This window comes from Thamnophis sirtalis, unplaced genomic scaffold (assembly GCF_051295495.1).
Source record: "Thamnophis sirtalis isolate CommonGarterSnake01/CBP01778 unplaced genomic scaffold, rThaSir2_p1.2 scaffold_3, whole genome shotgun sequence".
Classification (NCBI taxonomy): domain Eukaryota; kingdom Metazoa; phylum Chordata; class Lepidosauria; order Squamata; family Natricidae; genus Thamnophis; species Thamnophis sirtalis.
The window spans coordinates 116,237,197-116,263,162 of NW_028261383.1; the positions used below are offsets into that span (position 1 = coordinate 116,237,197).

The following is a 25,966-nucleotide window of genomic DNA, read 5'->3' on the forward strand; positions in this document are numbered from 1 at the left end:
TTGTCATTTTCTCCTGCTGTTTTCTCCATTCTGTCTTTTGGTGCTTGGGTCTTTTCGGCTCATCTCACTCTGGCCAGCTCTCTTGGCCTGCTCTCTGGTTGACTCAATTCCACTGTCTGATCTGCTCTGCTCAGGTGGCCACTCACTCAGCTTTAGAGAACAGAGCTCTCTTAACTCGGTGTACCTCTGCTGCTGCAACTCCTCCACCTGGGGCAGGGCACTGGGGAGGGCGCTGGAGGACGCAGGGGTAGGACCAGTGGTGAAATTCAATTTTTTTTTACTACTGGTTCTGTGGGCGTGGCTTGGTGGGAAAGGATACTGCAAAATCCCCATTCCCTCCCCACTCCTGGGGGAAGGATATTGTAAAATCTCCATTCCCACCCCACTCTGGGGCCAGCCAGAGTATTTGCTGGTTCTATGAACTACTCAAAATTTCTGCCATCGGTTCTCCAGAACCTGTCATAACCTGCTGAATCTCACCCCTGGGTAGGGCTGCTGTAGTCGAACTGCCTCTAAGTTCACTGAGCCCTGGGCCAGGATGTCTGACTGTCCCCTTGAGCCGGACTGCCTAGGTTGGAGTAGCAGGGAGTCTAGGAAATTACTAAATATATTCTGTTCCACCAGATTGCTGCCTCCAACAGCCTCCCTTTTTGTCGTCGTTCAGTCTGTTTCAAGCATTGGGCTGCTTGGTTGGGCTCCTGAGCTGGATTTATCATTCTCTGTTGCCGGCTGCCTCCGAATCAGCGTACAGCCAGCCATTAGCCACACTGCTGTTTTGCTGCTGTTTTCCTCCTTACCCCCCAATTTCTTCTTTTTCCATTCTTATTCAACTTTCTGCTCCTTTTTTCTCCCTCTCCTTATACATTCCTACTTAATGTAATAACTTCTCTCCCCATGATCTGATGCTGCTTCCTCCACTGCTGCCAGAGTACCACAAATTTAAAATCAGGTTGGAAGCCAGTAAAAGGGAGGAAAAACAGATCCAGGAAACTATAGACCTATCAGCCTGACCTCAATACCAGGAAAGATTCTGGAAAAGATAATCAAGCAATGAATTTGTGAACTCCTAGAAGCAAACAAAGTAATAGCCAAAAGCCAACATGGGTTTGTCAAAAACAGATCATGCGAGACTAATCTTACTGCATTCTTTGATAATGTGACAAAATTAGTGGACCAGAGGAATGCCATCAATATAGTTTATTTGGACTTCAGTAAGGCATTTGATAAGGTAGACCATAACCTACCACTAGATAAAGTAGAAGAATGTGGGTTAGACAGCATCACCACCAGATGGATTTGTAACTGGCTGACCAACCACACTCAACGTGTAGTCCTCAATGGAACTGCATCTACATAGAGGGAAGTAGGCAGTGGAGTACCCATGTTTTAAGCTCTGTTTTGGGCCCAGTACTCTTCACCATCTTCATCAATGATTTGGATGAGGGAATAAATGGGGAACTCATCAAATTTGCAGATGACACCAAGCTGGCAGGAATAGCCAACACTCCAGAAGACAGGCTTAAGATACAGAAGGATCTTGACAAACTTGAACATTGGGCACTATCTAATAAAATGAAATTTAATGGTGAAAAGAGTAAGGTTCTACATTTAGGCAACAAAAACGAAATGCACAGGTACAGTATAGGTGGTACCTTGCTCAACAGTAGTAACTGTGAAAGGGATCTTGGACTCCTAGTGGACAACCATTTAAATATGAGCCAGCAGTGTGCAGCAGCTGCCAAAAAAGCCAACACAGTTCTAGGCTGCATAAACAGAGGGATAGAATCAAAATTGTGTGAAGTATTAATACCACTTTATAATGCCTTGGTAAGGCCACACTTGGAATATTGCATTCAGTTTTGGTCACCACAATGTAGAAAAGATGTGGAGACTCTAGAAAGAATGCAGAGAACAGCAACAAAAATGATTAGGGGACTGGAGACTAAAACATATGAAGAACGGTTGCAGGAACTGGGTATGTCTAGTTTAATGAAAAGAAGGACTAGGGGAGACATGATAGCAGTGTTCCAATATCTCAGGAGTTGCCACAAAGATGAGGGAGTCAAACTATTTTCCAAGGCACCTGAGGGTAGAACAAGAAGCAATGGGTGGGAACTAATCAAGGAGAGAAGCAACTTAGAACTGAGGAGAAATTTCCTGACAGTTAGAACAATTAATCAGTGGAACAGCTTGCCTCCAGAAGTTGTGAATGCCCCACACTGGAAGTCTTTAAAAAGATGTTGGATAGCTTTGTCTGAAACGGTATAGAGTTTCCTGCCTAGGCAGGGGGTTGGACTAGAAGACCTCCAAGGTCCCTTCCAATTCTGCTATTGTATTATTGTAATAATTCTGTCACCACTGTCAAACTATTCACTAAGGCTGCATTACTATTACTGTTAATCTTCTCATTATTCCCAACACCCATCTCCTCCCATTTATGGGAGTCCCATGACGGAAACTTTGTTGCTTGTATCCTTACGATTTATTTTGATATTGTTTCCTTATTGCTTTTTTGTACCCTATGACTATCGTTAAGTGTTGTACCTTATGATTTTTGACGAATGTATCTTGTCTTTTTATGTACACTAAGATAATATGTACCAAAGACAAATTCATTGTGTGTCCAATCACTCTTGGTCAATAAAGAATTCTATGCCATGCCATGCCATGCCATGCCATGCCATGCCATGCCATGCCATGCCATGCCATTCCATTCCATTCCATTCCATTCCATTCCATTCCATTCTAAATACTTCTGCGGATCGGCCACCCATCCTAAGAATCTGGGGACTGGGCTTGGCAGTCTTTACAGTGAAAATAGCGCATCTCGTAATTTACTTCATTTCATTTACAAACAAGCATGAAAAGTGGAGGAACGCCTCTCTCCAACTCTACCCCATTCCCACCTCTTCTGCGCTCCTTCGGTAGCCTAGAAACGAGAAAAGCCCCGCCCCTTCCATCTCGGTTTCCAGAGCATCCCCGAGACCCGAGCCTCCACTGCGGCCTGCGCGCTTGCGCGGTTTCCATAGCGGCCGGTATATACAACAGCTGAGCCCGTGTCAATGGCCGGCGGCGACATGGCGACTGTCCCAAACGAGAAAGCGGAGTCGGCGGAGGAGTTGGAAGGCCTTCAGCTTCAGGCGATCATTGGCTTCAATGGTACCGGGGACAAAGAGGGAAAGATCGGGATGGCAACCAGGGAAGTCACGGTACTTCCTAGCTGTGAGAAAAGCCCCCTCCCATCCTGCCCGCTAGGAACTCCCCCGAAAGTTGATCTCTGTAATTGCCCGGCATAAAGCGAAAAATAATAATAATAATAACTTTGTCCCATGCTCAAGTGTTTCCTCTTCCGTGTTCATATGTTGCACTGCTGGGCTGTCCAAACTGTTTTTTCAAGCTGTACCAGAGAAGGACTTCATGGACGGAATCAAACATAAATATCTATGCATGAAGTAGTTTGTATTCCGTTGCAGAGGAAGGATTGAAAAATCAGAATTTCAATTTGATATGAGGTTGTAAAGAACCGTTCTGTAAAGTTTACCTTGACTATAGTTCAAAACAAGTTAAATCTGAGTGCCTCTTTCAATTAATGGTCATCCTCCTTGTGATTATTCTGATGCTCACTGTGATTTGATTCTTAAGAAATGAATTGTTTTAATGGTTATTACCTTGCTTTCAGAAGGTTAAAGGAAAGGTGTGATATAAAAATAACAATTATAAAGGAAAATTTATGTTGGTCCTTTTGTACAGATCTTTTGTAGAGTTTTAAGCTTAGTAGATTGCTAACCACATAGTGTATCTGGGATTTTGGATTCTTTATAGTACTGCAGAAGTCATTTAAACTTGCTGCCTTTTCATTCAAATTCCTTTTGCAACCCTGTGCAAACTTTGTTATGGTTAAAGACTTGGGTAAAAAGATTTTTTTATTTTTAAGTGTTAAAAAAAAAGTTTCTTGTGTTTCACCTTTCTAGAGTATAAAACTAGACATAGTTCCTTGTGTTTCACCTTTCTAGAGTATAAAACTAGACATTAGGGAGGCATAACTATGAAAACTCAAGTGGCTATCTCTTCTATATAAGGATTACTTCACGTACTGAACAACAACAACAAAAATATAATATTTAGAACTTTATATAGTCTGTCGGTGGGGAAACTGGGATGATAACCAACATTTGGAATAGGAAGTTTGAATATCTGTACTGCATTATTCAATTACATTGAGGCTGAAGATGTGGAGTGGAATATCATTTTTTTCTGAGAACTACTACTGATTTTATAGTAAAAATGTTTTTGACAAATGTGAAACAGCTAAGAACCAAATGTTATTGACTCCCAGATCTCTATCATAGAGGAAGTAGATTTTGAGCTAGTCTATATGAATAAAAAAGATCTGAACACAAAGTTCTGCCTTAAAAGTTAACATTATCTATCCTCTAATGTTTGTATAAAATATAGCAGAATGGGTTAGAATCAGAGCATAGTATCAGAAAACAGAAAGCATTAGCAAGTAATGGATAAAAGAAATGGAAAGCAGTAAAATATCTTGATGAATTGCACGAATAAATCTCTTGCTGCTTCTGCGAGCTGTATAATATGGTCAAACATCAGAAGCTGACCACACCAATTTTTTTAGTCATTTTGTATTATGTCATAAAATTTAGAATAATATTTACATCATAAAATGTTTTATAAAATTTGCCAAATTTCAATTCCACGAGAATCATGGGTTCCAGATTTTGGATGCATTCTGTAAGTTGGCCTGTTTGAGGTACCTTGGTTGGAATTGTTTTGCCCACTGATCCACCCTTTTGCTCAGTTAAAATTACAGTCACCAGAGTTTTAATAGTATATAGATGTTCTTCCTCTAGTAACATAATAATCTTTGTATTTCTTTTGTTTTCAGGACATGTTCCCTTTGGTCTCATCTGCCATCCAGATCGAGAGCATCTTATCTATCCACTGGGTTGCACAGTAATTATTCAAAGCATAAACACTCCGGGTCAAGCTTTTTTACATGGTCACACGAACAATGTCTCCTGTGTCAGTGTTTCTCCAAGTGGAAGTTATGTGGCTTCTGGTCAGATCACATTCATGGGCTTTAAGGTGGATAAAAGCTTCCTTTAAAAATGTATTTGATTCCTAAAGGATGCTAGTGTTTAAATGGGGAAGAATATGATCCTTTAAAGCAGGGGTGTCAAACTCACGACTCGTCGGCCAGATGCGTCATGTGCTGGCCACCTCCACTGCCAGTTTAGCAAAGGGAGGGAAAGTTGCGATACATCATGTGACGACAATGTGACATTGTGAGTTTGACACCTGTGCTTTAAAGCCTGATCTTTCAACTCTGATTAACTATTTAGACTTCAAGTTAGGTCTCATACTATTACAAGTTCACTTAGTTCTCATTTAGCTGATAATTGGAGTTGGCATGTCTGTGGCTAAACCATGTGATTATAAAGTGTAATCATGTTACCGTGCTGCTTAGCAATGAAAATTCTGGTACTTTTGATTGTCATCATTAAGTGAATCACTGCTGGTCGTTAAGCAGGGACAACATATTGTTGCCAACATTTGTATCCTCCTGCCAGTTTTACCATTGACTTTGCTTGTGGGAAGCCAGCAAAGAAAATCAGAAATGACAATTATGACACTGTGACAAACATTATTATAAGGACCACTTATAAACTACCAATCATTCAGGCCCTTCATGTGTTTGAAAGGGTTCTGAACAAGTGGTTATTAAACAAGGACCACCTGCAGAATATTTCAGAAAAATCCTCCTGCATTATCTATATATCAGCTGATAAATTCAATCCAGTGTTGGATTTTAGATATGACATTTTAATTGTCTAAATATAAACTAGGTTATTAGTTTCAAATAGTGAAACTAATGCAGAGAAAGCATAACAGTTGAAGAGAGCCAATGGCTGATTTAAAACATCAAATTCAGCATTTTTTGACTTGTCTTACTGAAAAGTAGGCCTGAAATTGGGCTGTTCCCTTATTTTCACTTATTTCTGCCCAGTGATAACTCTGGGAAGAAGCATTTTTTCATGCTACAGTTAATGTGACAACTGTGATTGTTCCTGGGTTGGTCAGATTCACCTATAATTAATCCATGCCTTGAGTAGGTAATTACTAAAGGAAGTTCTTATCTTACAATCATTCATTTAGTACTTTTCAAAGTTGCAACAGACCTGGAAAAATGTGATTTACGACCAGTCCTCCCACTTGTGATTTTTGCAGCATCCCCATGGTTACACGATCAAAATTTTTAGTCCTTTCTAACTGGAATATATTTATGATAGTTGTGGCATTGGGATGTGTGTGTCATGTGATTACCATTTGTGGCCTTCCCAGCCAGTTTCCAACAGGCAAAGTCAATGTGGGAAACTGGATTCACTTAAGAACCCCATAATTTAACTTAACAATTGCAACAATTCCACAACTTTGGGAAAGAAAGCTAAAATTGGGTATAACTCAATTGGGTATAACAACCACCTTGCTTAGCAATGGAAAGTCTGGTTCTAGCTGTAAGTTGAGGACTACTTTTTAATAGATTATTATAAAGTATTTGATAGATGGTTATTCCTGAAGGGCATCTAAAAGGTCCAATTGATGCAAAATGTTGCAGCCAGTTGTTTATTTGTATACAACACCAGAATGATACAGATAGTCTGTATCTGTAGTTACTTTCTGGACACAGTTCAAGATATTGTTTTTACCTCTTAAAACTTGAAGCAACTTGGCTCTGACTGACTGAGAAACAGCATCTCTTTTATGTAAAGCTATACAATACAACAACAAAAAAGGGGTGCAGTGTCTCAGTGCCTAAGACACTGAGCTTGTCGATCAGAAAGGTCAGCAGTTCAGCGGTTCGAATCCCTAGCACCGCATAACAGAGTAAGCTTCCATTACTTGTCCCAGCTTCTGCCAACCTAGCAGTTCAAAAGCACGTAAAAAATGCAAGTAGAAAAATAGGGATCGCCTTTGGGGAGGAGGTAACAGTGTTCCGTTCACCTTTGGCATTTAATCATGCCAGCCACATGACCACGGAGATGTCTTCAGAGGGCGCTGGCTCTTCGGCTTTGAAACAGAGATGAGCACCGCCCCATAGATTTAGGAACAATTAGCACATATGTGTGAGGGGAACCTTTACCTTTATACAACAATATGTTCAACAACAGAAATTTTCTTTAAAATTATTCTGTTTTATGAAACCTGCAAGAATGGCCCTTTTTCCGTACAGTATAGCTAACCAAATTCTGGAACACCTTTCCTGGGAAATTGAATTTTACCTCTTGCTCTCCCACCTCCAGTTTAGAAAAGGAGAAATTACTGCCTTCTAAACAAAGTCTTTTATGGATCTGTTAGGTGGAAAGGCAGGTTTAGTTCAATACTAATTTCTGAATTGCTTCATAGCATAGGATCAGTATGACGTTGAGCAAATCATTTAAGAGGTTTTGATTTAATAGCCAATAATGCTTTGTCATTTTTGTGTACCCATCTGGAGAGAAGAATAGCTAGTACTACAGTATTAAATAACGTGGGTAGATCACATCAGGCCTTTTGATTGCCTTGTATTAATACATTATTTTTGAGCCTGCTATTTGTCTCAGAAATGGGATATGCTTGGCTAAGTTATACTTCCATTTGAGCTTTTCTGTCTCAATAAAACCGTAACCGTTCAAAAGACTGCCTGAAATGATATATGGGGAAAAAAACTTGGAATTTGGGATCCAAATAGCTTTTCTGTAACAAACTTGGGTTTTTTCCCCAAGTAATGCTGTTAGACTACATATCTATATTTTTACCCCAGGCTGATATCATTTTATGGGACTACAGCAAAAAGGAGATGTTGTCTCGACTGTCACTTCACAAGGGTAAAATCGAACATCTGGCATTTTCTCCAAATGATCTTTACCTGATTTCACTGGGAGGCCAAGATGATGGCAGGTAAGACTCCTTTAAAAGTATGTTGTCTTCTCTTTTCTTATTTTTTCTACAAAAGTCAGACGTCAGATATAGAGAAGACCACTATCCTGTCTTGAATCAAAGTAAGATCTAGTTACTTTTCTCCCTCTCCGTCATGATTCCTTTGCTTTGGAGTGTCACCCCTCAAATTTTGTTGGGGATAATATTAACATCTTTCCCAAATCATGTCTTTTTCTAAAGTTCAATGTAGCAGAGCTATGCAAAACATTTTATTTTATGCTCAATTTCCAAAATGTTCTGGAGAAAAAAAAACTTCAGAAGGCCAATATAGCTTACTTTGCACTTGAAACAGCAATTTTGCAGAGATAATAGGACATTATGGTCAAAATAAAACCAATTTTAATGCAATCCCAATATGAAAATGAAAGAAAATGGCATATGGTATTGTGCCATTTGTAGGTTTCTTATTGCAGACATTTCCATTGCCAGGATCATTTGCAGCTTTCTGTCTCTCCCTACATATTCCAAGGGAATGTGCAAAATAATAGGATTACAGGTAGTCCTTGCTTACTGACTGTTCTGGTTAGCAACCATTCAACGTTATGAGAGTTTTAAAAAAGCCAGCTTTGCAACCAATTCTTGCATTTAGGGCCATCATGGTGTCTCTTGGTCATATAATCACTATCTGCAAACTTTCAATTAGCAAAATTAACGGAGAATTTGCAAGTGAAATAGCAAGTCATGGTCACGTAATGTCTTGCTTAACAACTGTGGTAAGTTGCTTAACAATGGATGTGGACATGACACTGTAAGTCTGGCACAGTCTTTCCACTTGGTGACCACAACACAGTTGCCAGTTCTAACTGTGGTTGATAAAGTGAGAACTACTTGAAATGATTTTTAAAAACCACTATTAAATCTGATCATTTGAAGCAAATTGACAAGATAGTTGATTTGTAACTGTAGAATGATGGAAGCAAGTTTGAAGTGTGAATCCATCGTTTAGGAACAGCATGATGCATCTTTTAATGATTTTTGCCTGTTTTTTGCAGACTTTCAGAAGCATAATTTATTTTTCTCTGTATATCTTTTGCCTAGTCTCCCTTTCCCATTAAGTTTGCAATTCATAAGGAAAATTTGTGAATTTTTGAAAGAGGAAATGAGAATACCATTCATCAAGGATTAAACACAATATAATTGTCCAGGCAAGCTTACTTAGCTGAATGCAACTTACCAGCTATATTTTGTGCTATACTAGATGTTCTGTAACCTGAACTGTGAAAATGAGAAGATTGTTAGCACTATGTCTGGCTTGTTGGGTTATGAGTTACATGGACTTGGTAGATGCTTATTTTGTACATTATGCTTATTACCAAGAACAGTATTTCTGTATAGAAGATGCATGTCATTTGAAACAAAAAGCAAATAAATAGCATATTGCATTATTTTGGTTTGGATATAATGAAGTGAGATAATGAAAATGTATGTCCTGTATTGGCTTCAATTTAATAATGGGAAGTACTTTTTTATTTGCAGTGTGCTTATTCAAAAACATCAATATGTTGTCAATATTCTCCATTTTTGGCTGGCATATATAAATTTTTGAACTGGGTTATAAATTCTATGAACAAAAGATTGTTACTGCATGACATGCCAGTGAACAGGGCAGATGAGATTTATTCTCATCCAATAAATTTATAAGAACAAGATTTAACTTGGGGGAAATGCTGCATTGTATTTCAGTATACATGTCAGTTACTTTAAATCAACTACATGCCTATCAACGAATCAGTTCAGCCAAATATTGGATGTGGCCTCACAAAGCCCCATCTTTATTATAGAGCATAGATGAGAGGTTCTCCTGGGGTGCTCTGTTGATGATGATATAAATTTTTCCTTGAAGTCTTCTGCACCGGTTTGTGGTACCCAACTTTTGTTTGCCAGGAATAGATATCCCAGTTGCTTTTTCAGGGGCAACTGGAAGCAGTGTGAAATTGTGATTGGCTTCTTTTCTGCAAAGGATTTAATTGCATTGACAACCAATCTATATTGGATGGAAGAGACCTAATTTTCTCCCTGCCTCAACTACTTGAAAAGTTAAATGAGGAACTGCGTGACAGATGGCAATCAAAAGAAATCCACATCCCAGTACTCTTTTCGACCATCTCTTTTTCTTCTCACATAAATTGGGAATTTATTTTGTAGCCAAAATTCATGTGATATGTATGATAAGCTACTAATTGGTTCTTGAAACCCACTATAAATGCTGTTTTATTTCTACAGTTTAGCTAGTGTGAGATGTCCACCTTTCACCACACTGTTAACTAAGCAATTAAGGCTTACCATGTTGTATGAATAAGTCATTAGATTGGCCTGAAATGAATGAGCAATCAAAGTGTTACAATATTTTCTACTCCCTTCTTCTTTTTCTGTTCAGTCTGTTTTCTCGCCTCTTATCTGGTAAGTGAGGCAATTCATTTGATTTGGAAAACTTCATAAATGTTCATAAAAGTGGGACTGTAAAATGGGTTAAAATAAAACCCCACAGAGCACTTCTAGACCTCCTTAATGTTTCAGGGTTCCAAGTAATAAATCCATAGCAAGCAAAACTCTGAGGCAATTGGGTTCCACTAAGGAATGTCTGCATAGTAACTAAACCCAATATAGCTACAACTGTGTTTATTTGGGAGAAATGTTCCTCGAAGCACAATCATATCAAGTTCAAAATAACTATTCCCTGAAGACAAACAAATCTCTTGCTCTTCTGACAGCATTGTGGTGTGGAGTGTCCAAAAGAAAGAAGCCATCTGTGGTAGTCCTGCTTCTGCTCGTAGTGCTGGTAACCCAACCACACTGGTATATTCCAACTGCAAGGATGAGATGTTCATCAGTGCGGGAAAGTATGGCTTTGTTTTTGAGGAAAGGCTATCAAATTCATTTCTTTAAATATGTACTTTTGCTGTTAATTGCATTGTCCCCAAGTTACTCACAGGAAGCCCTTGATTTATGACTGGTCACTTAGCAACTCTTTGAAGTTATGATGGACACCTCCCAAGAGGTGCTTGTAATCTGGTTCCAAAGTTCCAGTGGATGGCCTTCCCCCAGGGTCACATGACCACATTTTGGGTACTCAGTAACTGGGCCACAATTAATGACCATGGTTTACAACATTTTTGCCCCAAACCAGAATTTCTGGTCTTCTGTAAGAACATTCCATAGCAAACAATGGGTTTGCTTAATAACTGCTAATTTGCTTAACAACCACTGAAAGAAAGATTATAAAATTGAGTTGGTCATGTGATTACTCAACTTTATGACTGTCATGACTTACAACTGTAATGAGCAGGCTCCATTATTGTCATAAGTTGAGGACTACCTACAATGGAAAATATATGAAACCAAAGATATCCATGCTTTTTTCTTTACTATTGCTAGACAGTGAAACAGGTTTCTGAATGTCCTGCAGGACACTTAAGTGGACTCTATGAGCATGCAGTTCTGAAGGGAAAGTGCTTCAGAAGGTGGGGGGCAGGGGAGGGTTGGTATGATTGTAGCACTGACCGTGTTTTCCCCAAAATAAGACATGCCCTGCTAATAAGCCCAATCGGGCTTTTCAGAGCATATGCCATAATAAGCCTTCCCCCAAAATAAGCCCGCCCTAACTATTTAAGCATATGCACAACTGGTCCCCACCATTACCACTGTACCACCTACCGGTACAGCTTGCGGGGCAAAAAGAGGGCACGCCGCAAAAACAGCAGCAGGTGAAGCAAAATGCTTCCATCCCCCACCCTTCCCTCCCGTGCGAAAATAGAGCCGACCACAAAAAGATGGCAGGCCAGCAATACGATCATCCCCTTCCGCCTGTTCCTTCTCACACAAAAAAACACCGCCCACCCCATCCCAATGGTAAAGGCAGCTTGCCTGATTCCCTTCCACACCGTCCCTTTAGCGAGGGGTGGCAGGGGGGGGCGGAGAAGCGAGGCGCATTCCTCGTCCTTTTGTCCAGTGAATCCCCTTGTTAAAAAAAACCTCATGAGTTCAACTCGCTCACTTTTATGACCTTCAGGATTCTGTAAAATGAAGGAAAGCTGAAGTAAGATTATAAACATAATCATGGTTTCACTTAGCATCTGCTTTGCTAAACGACTGAGTTTCTGGCCCCAATTGTGGTCACTAAATGAGAACTACCAGTGCTGTAGTCAGGAGATATTTCACTCTTTTCCAAACTGCTTTAATCAATCTGTAATGAAGCTATTTCACTCACAGAAATAGAAAATATTTAGACTCCCAACACAATCTCTTGGCATATATTAAGTTGTCACCTACTTTCTTGAAGTTAGGATAACTGACTTTGGTAGTCCAGAAGAGAAACAGTAAATGCCTATTTTAGTTCTGCAGCGAAGTGTTTTGTATGATATAAATCTATCTTGAGTTAATAATGAAATACATGCTTTGGCTTCAGTGGAACTATTCGAGTATGGGAACTGGATTTACCCAACAGAAAAATCCGACCAATTGAATGTCAAACAGGGCAGCTGAAAAGAATAGTTGCTTGTGCCATGGTAAGATATCTACTGATCTGTGATTTATAGTATGTGTAAAAATTGAGTCAAGTAAACAAAAGAAAAAAAGAACAATTTATAGAAGATCTACTTAGTTTTGGAGAAGTGCATTTGACTTTAAACATCTAATTCAGTAGGATGAAATGTATCCAAAGTCATTTGCTGTCACCTCCCTCTTAGATACAATTCAAATCTTTGGAGGGAGATGCCGTAACTAACCATAGCACCAATAAGAACCAACAAAAGTAACAGAGTCAGCAATAGTAATATAACTTAGATTTCGATATAACCCTACAGTGATTTACATTCCTTGCTGTGTGGGGTACAGAGACAGCATATTGCCCTCAACAATCTGGATCCTCATTTTATTTACCTAGGAAGGATGGACAGCTGAGTCAACCTTGAGCTGGCCAGGATTGAATTCCTGGCTATGGGCAGAGTCACCCTGCAATTCTGCATTCTAACCACCGAACCAACATGATTCCGTTTTGAAATGATTATTACAAATACATTTTGAAATGATGGAAGATATAACTGCAGAGTCAAGCAGCTTGGAGTATCCTAGGAGATACATTTAAATTCTATGCCTCTGTTCTGAACCATCTTCCCAGAAACAGAGTAATAAATGGTGTAACTAAGACCCAAACTCAAAAATACAGCCTATGGCCATCCACATGAAACTTTTCATTGCCGAATCTTTAACAGAAGGAAAAATCATACTGTAAAGTCTGTTCCAAACCAGAATCCTATCTGTAGTGCAGGAAGCTGGAAGCAAGGCCAAACGTTGTTTTTGCTTCACTATTGTAAAAGTATTTCAACAATGAAATCCTAAAAGTATTTCCTAATTCTGTCTTGCTTCAGTGATCTTAAAGGACCTGAACTTTGTTTGTTTGTTTGTTTGTTTATTCTGGATGAGGCCCCAGCCTTGTCTATGAAAAGTCTAATCAAAGCCACCAGTGCCTTTTCCTTTTTGTTCTGCCTGTATGTTAAATCATAATTATAATGAAACACTACTGCTGGGTCTTGCTATATTTTGAAGTTATAGAAGGACCGTGTGCTAGTCTTTTACAATGGTTCCCTACTTTGGAAGTGTCGTCTTTGTGAAAGCAATGACCTTTGTGTGTGTCTAGACCTTTTAATGTAATTTTATTGTGTTTTATTCAATGTTGCAATTGCTTTTATTGCCAAGCTTATATTAAATCAATAGTTTCCAGCTTTTTTTTCTTTATGTGGATCCTTACATTGTCATTTAATGCTTTTGAGTACTATTGTATAAACAAGTTGGCAGTGAGATGCTGTGAGGATTTTGGTACTAGTCTTATGAGATCCCAACATTAATTCAATTTTCTTTAGAAAAACTTTAAAGGCCATCATCTTTTGGCCTCAACCAATTTTATAAGGGTTTGGCTTTCTCATCTGAAATCCTGGGATTTGAGATTTCAAGCAAGAATGGCCAAGCAATCTTGTGAGATTTTACTCATTTTGTGTGTGTCTGCAATGGTATCCAGAACACCTTTATTTTAAATGAATGGTTGCTTTTTCCTTAAACGATGATTAGTAAATTTTCAAAAATCATCAATAAAAGATTTGTGGAAGGTGAAGCATACAGCAGACAAGTATAAAGCAAGGAAATAGACACATAACATCAGATAGTTAATATATAGTATCTAGGTCCTTTTATATGCGATGACATCCTATTTTTATTCCTGTAAGTCAAGTATAAATAAGGCAAGGAATTTACGTTATAGAATATCAAAGCTCACCCCAATGAACAGTGTGAAGCATGGTTTTTAACCCATTTCCTCAACTTCCCTAGATGGCAGAGGATGACAGCTACTTCTATGTTGGCACATCCACTGGTGATATCCTCAAAATCAATACAAAAAGCACACTGATGAGTAATTTTGGCCCAATAAAGGATAAACACAGCTTGGTAAGTGGTTGCTGTTTTCCACCTTTGGCTGAAAGAGAGCAAAGTCATGCAGACAATATTGTAAGTATCATAAGTTAAATACAACAGCAGCTACATTTCAGCAGAGGACAGTTATATGGAAAGGCTGATAAAATTCTAGCCATAGCTATTGGCAAAGCTTATGACTCTTTTTTATGAGCTATTTTTTTACTGGATCACAGAGTGAGCTTCCAAGTAAAAGAAGGAAGAATAATAACGTTAGTAGCCCTTGGGATGAGCTACTTTCTGATGTAGCTGTTTTCGAACTACCTAATGGAAGTTCAGTTTGTTTTTTCTTTCCTTCTCGACCACTTACTGTGGTAGAAGGATATTCTTGATGAAATCCAAGATGTTTGAACAAGTCTCCTTCAATCATAGTGTTGTATAATAAAACAGAAATACTAACAATTGGAGATATCAAGGGGCTACTTTCAACCTTCAAGGAGATCGCTTGCCCATCTAATTCCTTACTGTCAGTTCTGACTGACAACATTTTTCTGATAATTTTGAGGCCAGTGTGGTGTAGCGATTAAATTATTTAGCTAGGAGACCAAGGCTGTGGTTTACCTCATCCACAGAGGCTTATTGGGTGAATTTGGCCCATTCGCACATTCTCAGTTCAATATACTGAGGGATGTTGTGGGAAAGATGATCCATCCTTGTTGATAATTGTGTAGTTTGCTGTCTGTCTTGTCCTTCTTGTTCTCAGGTCCAGGTGGGGTGGGATGTCCGGCCTTCAAGATATTATGGTAAAAATCTCGAGCTTTCCATAATGATTTAAGACAGTATCTTTGCCCCTCAAAAATGAGTGATAGCCCAACTGGTGCCTCCCATCTGAACTGTAGCTGACAATTTTTAAGCTCTTTGACTAAAAAGGCATAGTCTTTCCTGGATCTTAACATTTGAGGTGGTATCTCTTTCAGAACCGTCACTTTCTGACCCTCAATTTGAAGGTTGGTTTTATAGGACTCTTGCAATATCATATTCCTCATGTCTCTTGTAGTAAAGTAGATCACAATATCCAGTGAAAGCTGCATCTGTCTCACCAGCCAAGAGTTAGCACGATAAACCTTGTCAATTTGCCAATCAAAATTTCCCCCTGGCCTTCCCATCAGACTATCGAAAGCTTCTGAAAGAATCTGTTTCAAATTCTCCTGATTGTTTTCACGCAAACCTCTTATTCTTAGTGCAAGTTCCATTTGTCTATACTGTAACATAATAATTTCTTTTTCAGCATTTCCGACTTTTTGTTGCACCACGTCGATTTTCGATACCAAATTAGTGTTGGCATCATTAAGATCTCCTAATCTGTCTTCAATTCCCGAGACGTATTCTGTTAACAAATTAACAACCCCCACATATCATCCCTGATCTTCTGAACCCTGGTCTCAAGGTTATCAGACAGTTCTTTATCTCCTCCTTAAATTTTGTTTCCATCGTAACTACATGATTTTTAAATGCTTCAGCCAATTCCTTCTGAAAAATTTCTTTAGTTAATGGCTCTCCTATGGGGGGGAGGAAGTAATGACTGTAGTTTTGTGCCAGGAGCAGGCGAGCTTTTGGAAGCCGAGGGGCGGGGACCTTTTGAATAGGGTTTTGCTTAGAAGCCATTCCAAGTTTTAATCTTCTTCAACCAATTAATAAGTCTGTGCTGGTCAACTGTGCAGCTGTTACTGTCTAATTTAGTATTAAATCACTCCTTCCCTTGAAGTTTTAAACTCCGTAGAAATTCAAAGCTCAAACAGTGTTACAAAGCTGCTCAGCACCATTTTGAATGTCTCTTTAGCAAGTAAGATATCAGAAGGAATTCTTGTAAAAAATGAAGCTAAGGATTAATACAAACAATTAAAAGTTCACATGTACAGGGTCCGCTCATCTTAATTTCAATAAATCAAATTTTGTTCTGAGGATTTGACGTTTGTTTTGTGCTGCTAATCGCAGTAGAAATTCCTGGCACGGAGACAATTCTGCCGTCGGCTGGTTTCCCCCCCCCCTCCCAGAGACGATCTGTGAGAGTTAGTTGGCACGTTGCCCGGCACAATCAGCTCACCTTATCTTCTTGGCCCAAAGAAAAGGTAAACAAGCTGTCAGATGGCTGATGGATTGCTCATCCGACAGTAAACACGACCAGGATTCTGGAGCTGTAACAACCAGCTCCCACTAGCAAGCCCCCTCAAACCGGAAGTCTCCCATTTGTGATTTTGTATTCTATTCTGTCAGTTGTTTCATTTGTTCTTCCTGACATCTAGCTTCTTTATCAAAAACGGATCCTGACTTACCTAAGTCTTACTTAATTGACATTTCACTCACTGCTATGTATTCACTCTGTCCTTAGACTATAAACGTAATAATAGCAACATAATTCATTTTCAACAATTCAGAGGGAGAAATAAAATCCTTTGTTAGATGCGCTGTAGTTCACTTTTTAACTTTAAAAAAAAATCCAAAAATTGAGATGGGGGCCTGCACTCTAGGAAAGTCTTGTGTGTTCAGAGAGATAAGAAAAATTAAGTCACTGGAACAATTCAAATAATCAAAGATAATTCTGTCTGAATACATAATTCAAACAGAAGCTGTTTTCATCCCACAGAAGAGCATATGGTAACTTGTATAGAGGTGTTTTCATTTCCTAATGAAGATATTCCTGCTCACCAGCAGGTCCACTTTGGCCAATACAAATCAAAGGTTTTGTCCTGGTGATGTACCATATACTCAAGGGAATGATATGGCCAGCAACTTGTCTGATTTCATTTGATTTTCCCATTTCAGTAACTTCATCCTCATTTTAAAAATGCAGCAGGGAAACAAGTCATACTTTTAAAAGTTTTATTTAAAGAAGCTTAGGTTATTGTTCTACAACAGTTTTGCTTGTATTATTCTAACCTGCAGACATTCTCAGAAATGTCTTCCATGTTCTGGAAGACAAGGAGAAAGCAAAAATAATTTAGAAATATATTTCCAATTTCAGAAATTGTAAGTAGCTCACTACTAGAAAAAAAACCTCAGAATTTCCCAAGCAGCCCAGGATGTAATGAAGGTATAAATGACTTGTAGCACTGTTCTGGATGCTTCAGACAGCCTGACCTTGGAAAAAGACAGAGCTTGAAAATTAAAAGTAAATGCAATTGATGCAAGAAGAAGAATAAAATTCCATACATGGAATGGAATATATAGCCCTTTCATGAAAAAAGCTATTTTACTCATTGTTTGCATCCAGGTGTGCTCCATTATTGACATACAATGTCCATTAGTATAAAGCAATGGATAAAGCAGGAGTGTCAAACTGTCAAGCCATGGGCCGGATGTGTCATACTCAAGCCACACCCACCCCAGCTCCATGAAGCCAAAAAAGTTGTGATAGGTCAAGTGACATCAATGTAACCCAGCAAGTTTGATACCTGTGGGATAAAGGAATATGCATTAGTTCAGAGATTCAACTTACAACAGTTCACTTAGTGACCATTCAAAGTTACAATGGCACTGGGGGGCGGAGCCTGTCGCCGAAGAGGGCTCAACGGAGCTCCTCTCAGAGATCTGGTCTGTATATCTAAATAAGATCATAGATATCACCCCTTTTTGGCTAGAAAGGGGCAGGGAGTAGCTCTGTGGCTAGGGTCTATTCGTAATTCACAGCCTTTTTCTTTTTTTTTGGCTGTGGACGGAGATTAGATCCAGCATAAGCTGAGCTTTTATCTCCAGCCAGTTCTTCTCAGCTGTTTTTTTTGCAGCCCTAGACAGGTGACTCCCCCCTCAGGACAAAGCAAAGTTGTTTGAAGCTATGATTAATACGAGCGGGTCCCACCCCTGAGAGATTTTTGCTTTTATTACTATCTTAAACACCAGCCTCATTTGTCCTAGAGGCTTCTTTGTTTAAACGGACTTCAAAATGGTGATTTTTCTCCGTTGGTGACTGATAGGGGATGTACTTAGCCAGCTTTATCTTCCTGCAGACCGCTCCTTAACAAAATAATTTTTTTTTTGAAACAGAGGGGAGCGAGAGCGCTGTTTATTTGTTTATTTATAATGGCTCCCAGGTCAAAATTGAAGCGTTTCTCTACGAATGTGCTTAAAGAATCTACTATGAAATCGCTGCCCTTGTCTCCTACGCCCTCTACTGGAGAATTCTTAACACAGGAATTTTTCTTTCAAATGCTTAATGACTTTAAACAGGAAATTAAAGAATTTGTATTGGAGCTATATGGTAATTTAAAGTCTAAGATTGCCCAAATGAAGGCGAATACGTTTGTAGCCATGTCTGCTCTGACAGATTATACCGCTGAAATGGAGAATAAATTGGAAAGCTTGGAGGAGGCTAATTCTAATTTGACTACTAATATCCAAACATTACAACAAAAAATTAGAGATACTCAAGAACAGCTCGTTATGATAAATTTTAACAAGAAGGCATTTGCAATAAGAGTCAGAGGATTGCGCGAAAAGGAGCAAGAGAATTTGAAACAGACCTTTGTTGAGGCCTTCAGCCATGCGGTGGGAAGCCCGGGATTTAATTTTGATTGGCAGATTCGGAAAATCTATCGCCAGAATTCGTTGGTAGCGGAACAGCGACAGCTCCCGAGGGACATAATTATATATTTCTCCACAAAAGAATCCAGAAATGCGATCATGCAAAAGTTTTACAATAACAGGTTGCGAGTTGATGGGCAGGATTTGATTGTCTTCAAAGAAATACCATCCCAGATGTTAAAAGCAAGAAGAGACTATACTTTCTTAACTAAAGAGCTTAGAAACCACCAGATACAATATAAATGGGGAGCCCCAGCCGGCATTACGGTCACATTTGAGAATCAAAGATTTCGTCTTAATTCTGTTTCGGAGGCTCGAGATTTCTACTATAAGACTTTGAAGGCGGGACTTCCTGATTCACTTCGAAAAGAGGAAAGACAAGCTGAAGGAGAAGGCAAGCAGCAGACCACATGGCTGCAAGATGGAGGGGGTAGCTCTCCCTCTCTCGGAGAAGCAGAAGAGCGGAGATCGAGGATTTAGACATTCCAAAATATTTGTCAAAGTTGTGGATTGAATGGGGGTTTGCGATCTCTCTCCGGTAGAAAAAGCGGAATTGGATATTGGTGGTGTGATATTGGGACTGAATTATGTGGATGCTGAATGTATATTTCACGGGACTTGTATGTCTGAACTTTAATTTAAACTGTCCAGGACTCTAAAGTGAAGAGAGTGGAGATGGTAACCTTACTGAACTTTAGTTTGGGAGGAGGGAGCCGGGTAACGCGGGATAGGTGGAGGGGGAGCGAAAGCCTGATCAGAGTATTTCGAGTTAAAAGGTAAACTGACTCTTGTGTGAATTATTGTTTGAAAATAAGGTTAAGAAAGATTATTTGGAGGGACTATGGGAAATAGTGTTAAACATCAGAGAAGCAAGGGACAAGGGTAAAATGCATGCGGAATGATTTATGTTGTTTAAATCCTATTAGAAGGGAAAGCTTGATGAGATTATTTTAAGATAGAATGCAAACTGATTCTTGTGTAAAGTATTATTTGAATATGTGGAATGATCCTCGCTGCTTAAATCTTACTAGAAGGGAAAGTTCGGTGAGATTATTTTGAGCTAGATTGTAAACTGATGTCTGCACAAATTTGTATAAATTTTTATTTGAATATAAGGTTAAGGAAGATGAACTGGAGAGTCTACAGGAGGTTGGGGTAAATAACAAAGAAGCAAGAGACGAGAATAAAATACATATAGAATGATTTATACTGTTTAAACATAAATAAAGATGGGGGGCTGAGCTTAATACAAAGAGTTCTTTTTTTCTTTTTTTCTCTTTTTTTTCTTTTTCTTTTTATAATTTGTAATTTCTTTTTATCTATTTTTTTAATATTACTTTTATTTTTAATTCACACGATCATAAGATACTTTAGAAGGGGTTTGACAGAGGGCAGTGCCAGGTGTGGGCCCTGGGAAGTCGGGGGGACCAGGGATGGGGATCTACGGGGGGGTGGGTGGGTGGGTGCTAATATAGAAAAAAAAATTCAATAAGAAGAAGAATGCACTTGTATACGGTTGTTCTTTCTTTTTTTCTTTTCTTTCTTTATATTTTTTTCCTTGGTTTATTTTATTTTTTATTTTTTATTATATTATAGTTCAATATTAATAAATAAGAGTTGAATAAAGGAAAACACCAAGGGGAGAGGTAGAGGGAAAGAGGAGGGAGGAGTAAGGAAGGAGTAAGGGGAAAGGGGGGCGTAAGGGGAATGCTAGGAGGAAGGGGAGAAAGGAAGGTTTGAGGGGAAAGGGAAGTAGGGAAGGGGAGTGTTAGAGGGAGGAAAGGAAAGTTGGAGGCGGAAGATGGGGTGTATGGAGGATGGAAGTGTCAGGTGGGGTTGTGAATGATGATGAGTTGTGTTTTCTTTTTTTTATTTTATTTTATTTCTTTTCTTATAGTAAATATTCAGTATATAAGTGACTGTAAAATGGAATGTGAAAATAAATAAAATTTATTTAAAAAAAACAAAACAAAAAAAAAACAAAGTTACAATGGCACTGAAAAACATGACTTATGACCATTTTCACACTTATGACTGTTGCAGCTTCCCCATGGTCATGTGATTTATATTTGGATGCTTAACAACTGACTCACATTTATGACAATTGCAGCATCCCGGGGTCATGTGATCATCTTTTTGTGACCTTCTGGCAAGCAAAGTGAATGGGGAAACCAGACTCACTTAAAGACCATTTTACTAAGTTAATAACTGCAGTGATTCATTTAACAAATGTAGCAAGAAAAGTCATAACATGGGGCAAAACTCACTTGACAAATCACTTAGCAACATAAATTTGGGACTCAATTATGGTCACAAGTTGAGGACTACCTGTGCATGCATCTTATGAATCCTCCTGCCATAAAAAATGGGAAATGGGAAGAAATAGCGAACTAGTCTTGGTGATATCCAAGCTAGCAGAAGAGTAAGAGGCTGTTGCATGAAACTTCATATTGCAATTTCCATCATTAATACAACTGGCTAATGATGATAGATTAGATCTTGTATTTACTGTTAAATCTTTATATAATTTGTACAAACTTTAACCCTTGGACAGTATCTTAATTATGAAGGCAGATGATGATTCTTGACCTTAGAAGCTAATTATTAAGGATGCAAGTACAACTGTAATACATGTTTGTAATAGGGTGAGTCATTAACATATTTTCTGAATAGTCCATCATATGCAACCTATGAATATATACAGCACATGGATAGTACAGAGTATCCTCTGGAGTCAATTCATGTATATTTGAGATTGATTAATATAGCTTATTGAAGTATAGAAGAGAAAAAGAACAGAACATCACAGCTGAGCTCCATGAGAAAACACAATTCTCTACACAGAACTTTCAAATTATTTTTTAATATTTCTTGCCTGGTTTCCACAGAATTAAAAACCCAAGACACATTAGTTCAAATCATTACAGACAGAAGACCTATTTTAAAGAAGTAAATCAGGGAATGAAATACTAAAAAAAACTCTTCAGCTTTACTGTATAACTGACCCTCCTTCTATCAAAATAACAAGCACTAGATGAGGAGAAATTTAAATTGGCTTTTTAAATTTGTTATTCATCTATTCCGTGTTATTTTCATAGCTGTTCCAACTTATTTTTAGTATGAGGAACGGCACCAATATACACTGAAAGAAACAAATGAAAGGAAAATAAGTGACTTTGTTCCCCCAAAGGCTATGTTTTCTACGCAAAAAATGATTGAAATTGCTCAATCATAATTCTTATATGGCTGTTTTGATCTCTGCAAAGAGATGGACAAATTAGTGGTCATTCATTATGCTCTACTCCTCAGATAATATTATGTTTCAGTGGATCTAAAAAACCATTGGTAGGAGATGAATGTTGAATTTTATCTGCAATTTTTATAAGAAGCAACAGGAAAAGATTTGAAGGTGTGAAAAGTGATGCAAATCAATCCATGAACTCATATGCAGTATTACATAACACAACATTGATATAAATAAGTGAATTTTTGTAAAGGTGTGGAATATATTATATAATGTTCAGCTGCTGGTTTAGACATGGAGAAATATCACTAAGGAATTAATGTAATTGGTTATTTCAAACTATACACTTCTAGAGTTGGCAGAGTTCATTATATAAATTCCAAATGCCTAAAAATTATAGACATTTGACTGTGAGCTGCACATTTTCCTCTATTATTGAAAGAACACATGTGAGATAACAAAAGCCATTCAAATGCATAATGGATTTCTTTTGCATCCCTAATACTCAATATAATCCACTTTTATTAAAATCATTGGGATTCTGTCATTACATTAGTGGAAGATAGAATCAAGATTGTTTTGGGTTTATAGAGTATAATTGTGGCTTAGTGTTGAGAGACATATGGTTTACTTATAATTTCTTGACTTATTCCTGGTCTGGTTTTATGTCAAGCTTTTATAGAACTCTGAAACAGTAACAGCTAAAAAGAAAAAAAAGACAAATGAAGAATTGGCCAAACAAACACTGATAATAAGCTTTTGCCTTATTCAACAAAGCATGGTTAAGGAAACATAGCTTAGTTCAAAGGGTAAATGCAGAATGTAGAGACATGTAATACATCTCTTGAAATTACACCCTTTAAATTACTTTTCAGTGTACTGTAAATCTTGTGATCATTAAAATCTTCTTGAAATCAGTAAAATAAAGCTCCTTTAAATACTGATTACTTACCTTAGTTATTCCCACAGAAGGGAAATGATTGTTTGCTATGAAAAGAGGTTTATGGAGATGTTTACATTATGTTAAACCACTTGAGTGAAAGTAATTAGAATATGGGATGCAGAGCTTATATTTCCTGTAGGGAAATAAGTGAGTTTCATTTTGCCTTGAAGATGTCCTTTGCAATCAAAACTAGGATTTCTTTGTGTAACAGGTAAATAATAAAATAAATGTTAAACCTTCCAGCAGCCTTTATATTTAACTCACAAGGGACATAATAAAGTAGAAAGCAAAGCACTGCATCATTGCTATAAGTTGCTGAGCATTCTCAGCATTATAGACTATATAGCTGCCTATCTATTAGCAGTGATGTATAGAACAACCTTGAAATTAATCTTTTGGCAGTAGATTTTATTGGAAAAAATGATCACTATATTTTTGATGGAAGAAAAAAAAACCTTGAATCCAAGTTATTTAAAATTGGTGTGCCTAGGGCAGTTAAGGCTGTATCTAGAAATGTAGTCAAAATCTGTCAATAGAGATCTTCTTAGTTTATCACCTGTTACATGGCAAAGCTGTGAATATATTTCAAACTCATCTGACTCCTGTGCTGCAGTGAATTGAGACAGGGTGGATGGGCAGTTGATAGCTTAGAGATTTCTAAAGCATGCTTGATCCCCCTAAGAAAACTTTGTGTTCAAAGATAATCCTGCTGCTGGATAATTGCTGAAGGAAAAGAGCATTCCTCATCAGACAATTAGCACAAAAGCTGACTTCCACCCTAATGAGTGTAACCTCATATGAACATGAACATCTGTTCATTTTAAAAGGGCATTTCCATAGCAGAATTTTAAAGAGATCATCCTTTACAGGCATCCTATTGATGATGCAGTGCCGTTATAGGTGGTCCCTTGCAATATAACGGAGTAGATGATGATGAAATAGGCTGGGTAAAAGTGTTAAATGTAGTTGTAAAAAACTGAAAGCTATTCAGTTCAGCTAGAAGCATGGAGCTTTATTGATATAGGTTTATGTAGTTTGCTAAATTTGTGGATAGTGAAGGAATTCTGTCGCTGAAAATAGTATCTATCAAAAAAAATCAAGACATCAGGAAGGAAGGAAGCTCATTGTAGTGCTATTTGCTAAGACAGCTCTGGAAAGGATAATTGGATGCAACTCAGACACAAGTACTGAGATAAATTGATTAAACTGATTTGGGAAATTATTTTTAAAAGCATATAATGACAACAATCTTTATGTAAATAGCTATAATGGACTTTTGTCATTATTGTCTGCCTTTTTTCATGATTCACAAATTCATTTCCAAAAGGTAATAAAAGGTAATGCTGTTAGTGTCTTGTTGCAACTTGTACATATGTTATCAAATAAAAATGCTACATCTGAAATTGTGCACAGACAAATGATAATATAGCATGGCTATCTTTACTCACAAACTTCTAGAACCTGTGCAATGCCTGTTTGGAGATGCAAGTCACAATATGAAATCAGTCATGTTCAAACTTACATTCTATTGGCTTGTAATTTTTGCCACTCTAAAGCTAGTAGGGACAAAGTGTTTGGGCTTGGTGGACATATAATTCACATTTGAAGCATACTAGTTTGAGAAAGACTAATAAAGCCATTTTTACAAGAACTAATGGACACATGCAGGAGTATTCCATGAACTTTACCTCTCCTTTGTTATTTTCTTTATGCACTCTGTCAGATTTATACATCTAATTTAGTGAAATGGTTGAATCAGTGGCTAGAACTGCGGCCATTAAATCGAAGCTAAAATAAGATGGAAGTATTTGGGTAAGAGGGCCATTCAAGAGATTGACGTTCAACTTCTTTTGAATCAATCATGCTCCCTTTAAAATTCTGCAAACTGTGAGCCCTCGAAAATTTAGATGGTACTGAAGATCCAGCAAAGTATCTTTTGCCAGCTACAGCCTCTTCTGGATATAGACTGGCTACAGCTAACTTCTGTTAAGATATTTTATGCAAGTTAAAGTTAGGACTCCTTTTTGGACAATTGTCCAGAAACTTCTGACCTAGTTGGGGCAACTGATTAGAACAATCTTGCCACGTCTAGATTGAAAACTTACCTGTTCATACAATTTGAAATCTAGACATTTAAAAATCCACATGTTTTCTCAGCCTGGCTGTACATTGGTTTCCCAGTAGTTTCTCTCCGTGGGCTTTTGCCATCCATGGGAAATTCAATGGGAAACGGGAATAGGGCCTCCATAATTTTAGCATCACTTATGGACTATTTCCTCTCCTAAAAACATTTATTGGCTCCAATTTTTATTTTGTTTGAACTAAGTTTTGTATTTGTATGAATTGATAGAAAGTTTTATTCTATAGTGATTGTGGTGACATCAGAAAGCTTAAAACAGAATGTTAATGTTAACCAATTTTGTTGTATTTAAGTACAATGACAATAAAGATTATACTTATACTTAATACTTTTGTCTATTATAGCTTTCAAAAATTTCCTGATACCTGACCCTCCACAGAACTTTGGAGGAGTGTGGCATTGATAAAAAGCAAATGTTTCATTATGCACAAGTAAAATGCTTTCCACTAGTGTAAAATTGCCATTTGAAAGAATCCATTGTATTTATTAGGTTTTTATAGGTTGTGTGAATCTATGTGTCATAAAAGTTAATAGTGCATTAAAAATAAAGTTCTAAACATCTTTCTCTATTTGATATCTTTATCTCCTTGTAAGATGACTTAATGCTATTATGTGTGTGCTTATTCACTCTTGGTTTATAAATTTTTATTTTAAGTGATTTCTG

The 25,966-nt window shown here is 37.8% G+C and overlaps 2 protein-coding genes across 4 annotated transcripts in view; one reads left to right on the forward strand and one right to left on the reverse strand.

The window, feature by feature from the left end:
• The first annotated feature begins 3,031 nt into the window (after positions 1 to 3,031).
• CFAP52 (cilia and flagella associated protein 52) overlaps positions 3,032 to 25,966 on the forward strand; it is a 31,382-nt gene continuing 8,447 nt past the window's right edge. The window contains exons 1-6 of one of the 3 annotated variants that reach the window (XM_087709792.1): positions 3,032 to 3,222; positions 4,904 to 5,103; positions 7,820 to 7,956; positions 10,707 to 10,835; positions 12,401 to 12,500; positions 14,317 to 14,433. In XM_087709792.1, coding sequence (XP_087565918.1) covers positions 5,092 to 5,103; positions 7,820 to 7,956; positions 10,707 to 10,835; positions 12,401 to 12,500; positions 14,317 to 14,433 — 495 coding nt within the window. In that variant the 5' untranslated portion in view covers positions 3,032 to 3,222; positions 4,904 to 5,091. The remainder of the gene's footprint in view (positions 3,223 to 4,903; positions 5,104 to 7,819; positions 7,957 to 10,706; positions 10,836 to 12,400; positions 12,501 to 14,316; positions 14,434 to 25,966) is intronic. The other 2 variants (XM_087709791.1, XM_014055813.2) reach the window with 2 other exon arrangements.
• LOC148048116 (uncharacterized) lies at positions 15,066 to 17,215 on the reverse strand. Its single transcript, XM_087711154.1, has 2 exons — positions 17,104 to 17,215; positions 15,066 to 15,784 (listed from the first exon to the last, which is right to left on the reverse strand). Exons 1-2 carry the CDS (start codon positions 17,213 to 17,215, stop codon positions 15,066 to 15,068), a joined length of 831 nt encoding a protein of 276 aa, XP_087567280.1.

Excerpts from the sequence above, each read along its gene's own strand:
- LOC148048116 (XM_087711154.1), bottom strand. The coding sequence starts at position 17,215 with ATGGGAAAATCAAATGAAATCAGACAAGTTGCTGGCCATATCATTCCC. Across the intron at positions 15,785-17,103 it reads TGGCCAAAGTGGACCTGCTG|AATACGTCTCGGGAATTGAA; the intron begins GTGAGCAGGAAT and ends ATTTGTTAACAG.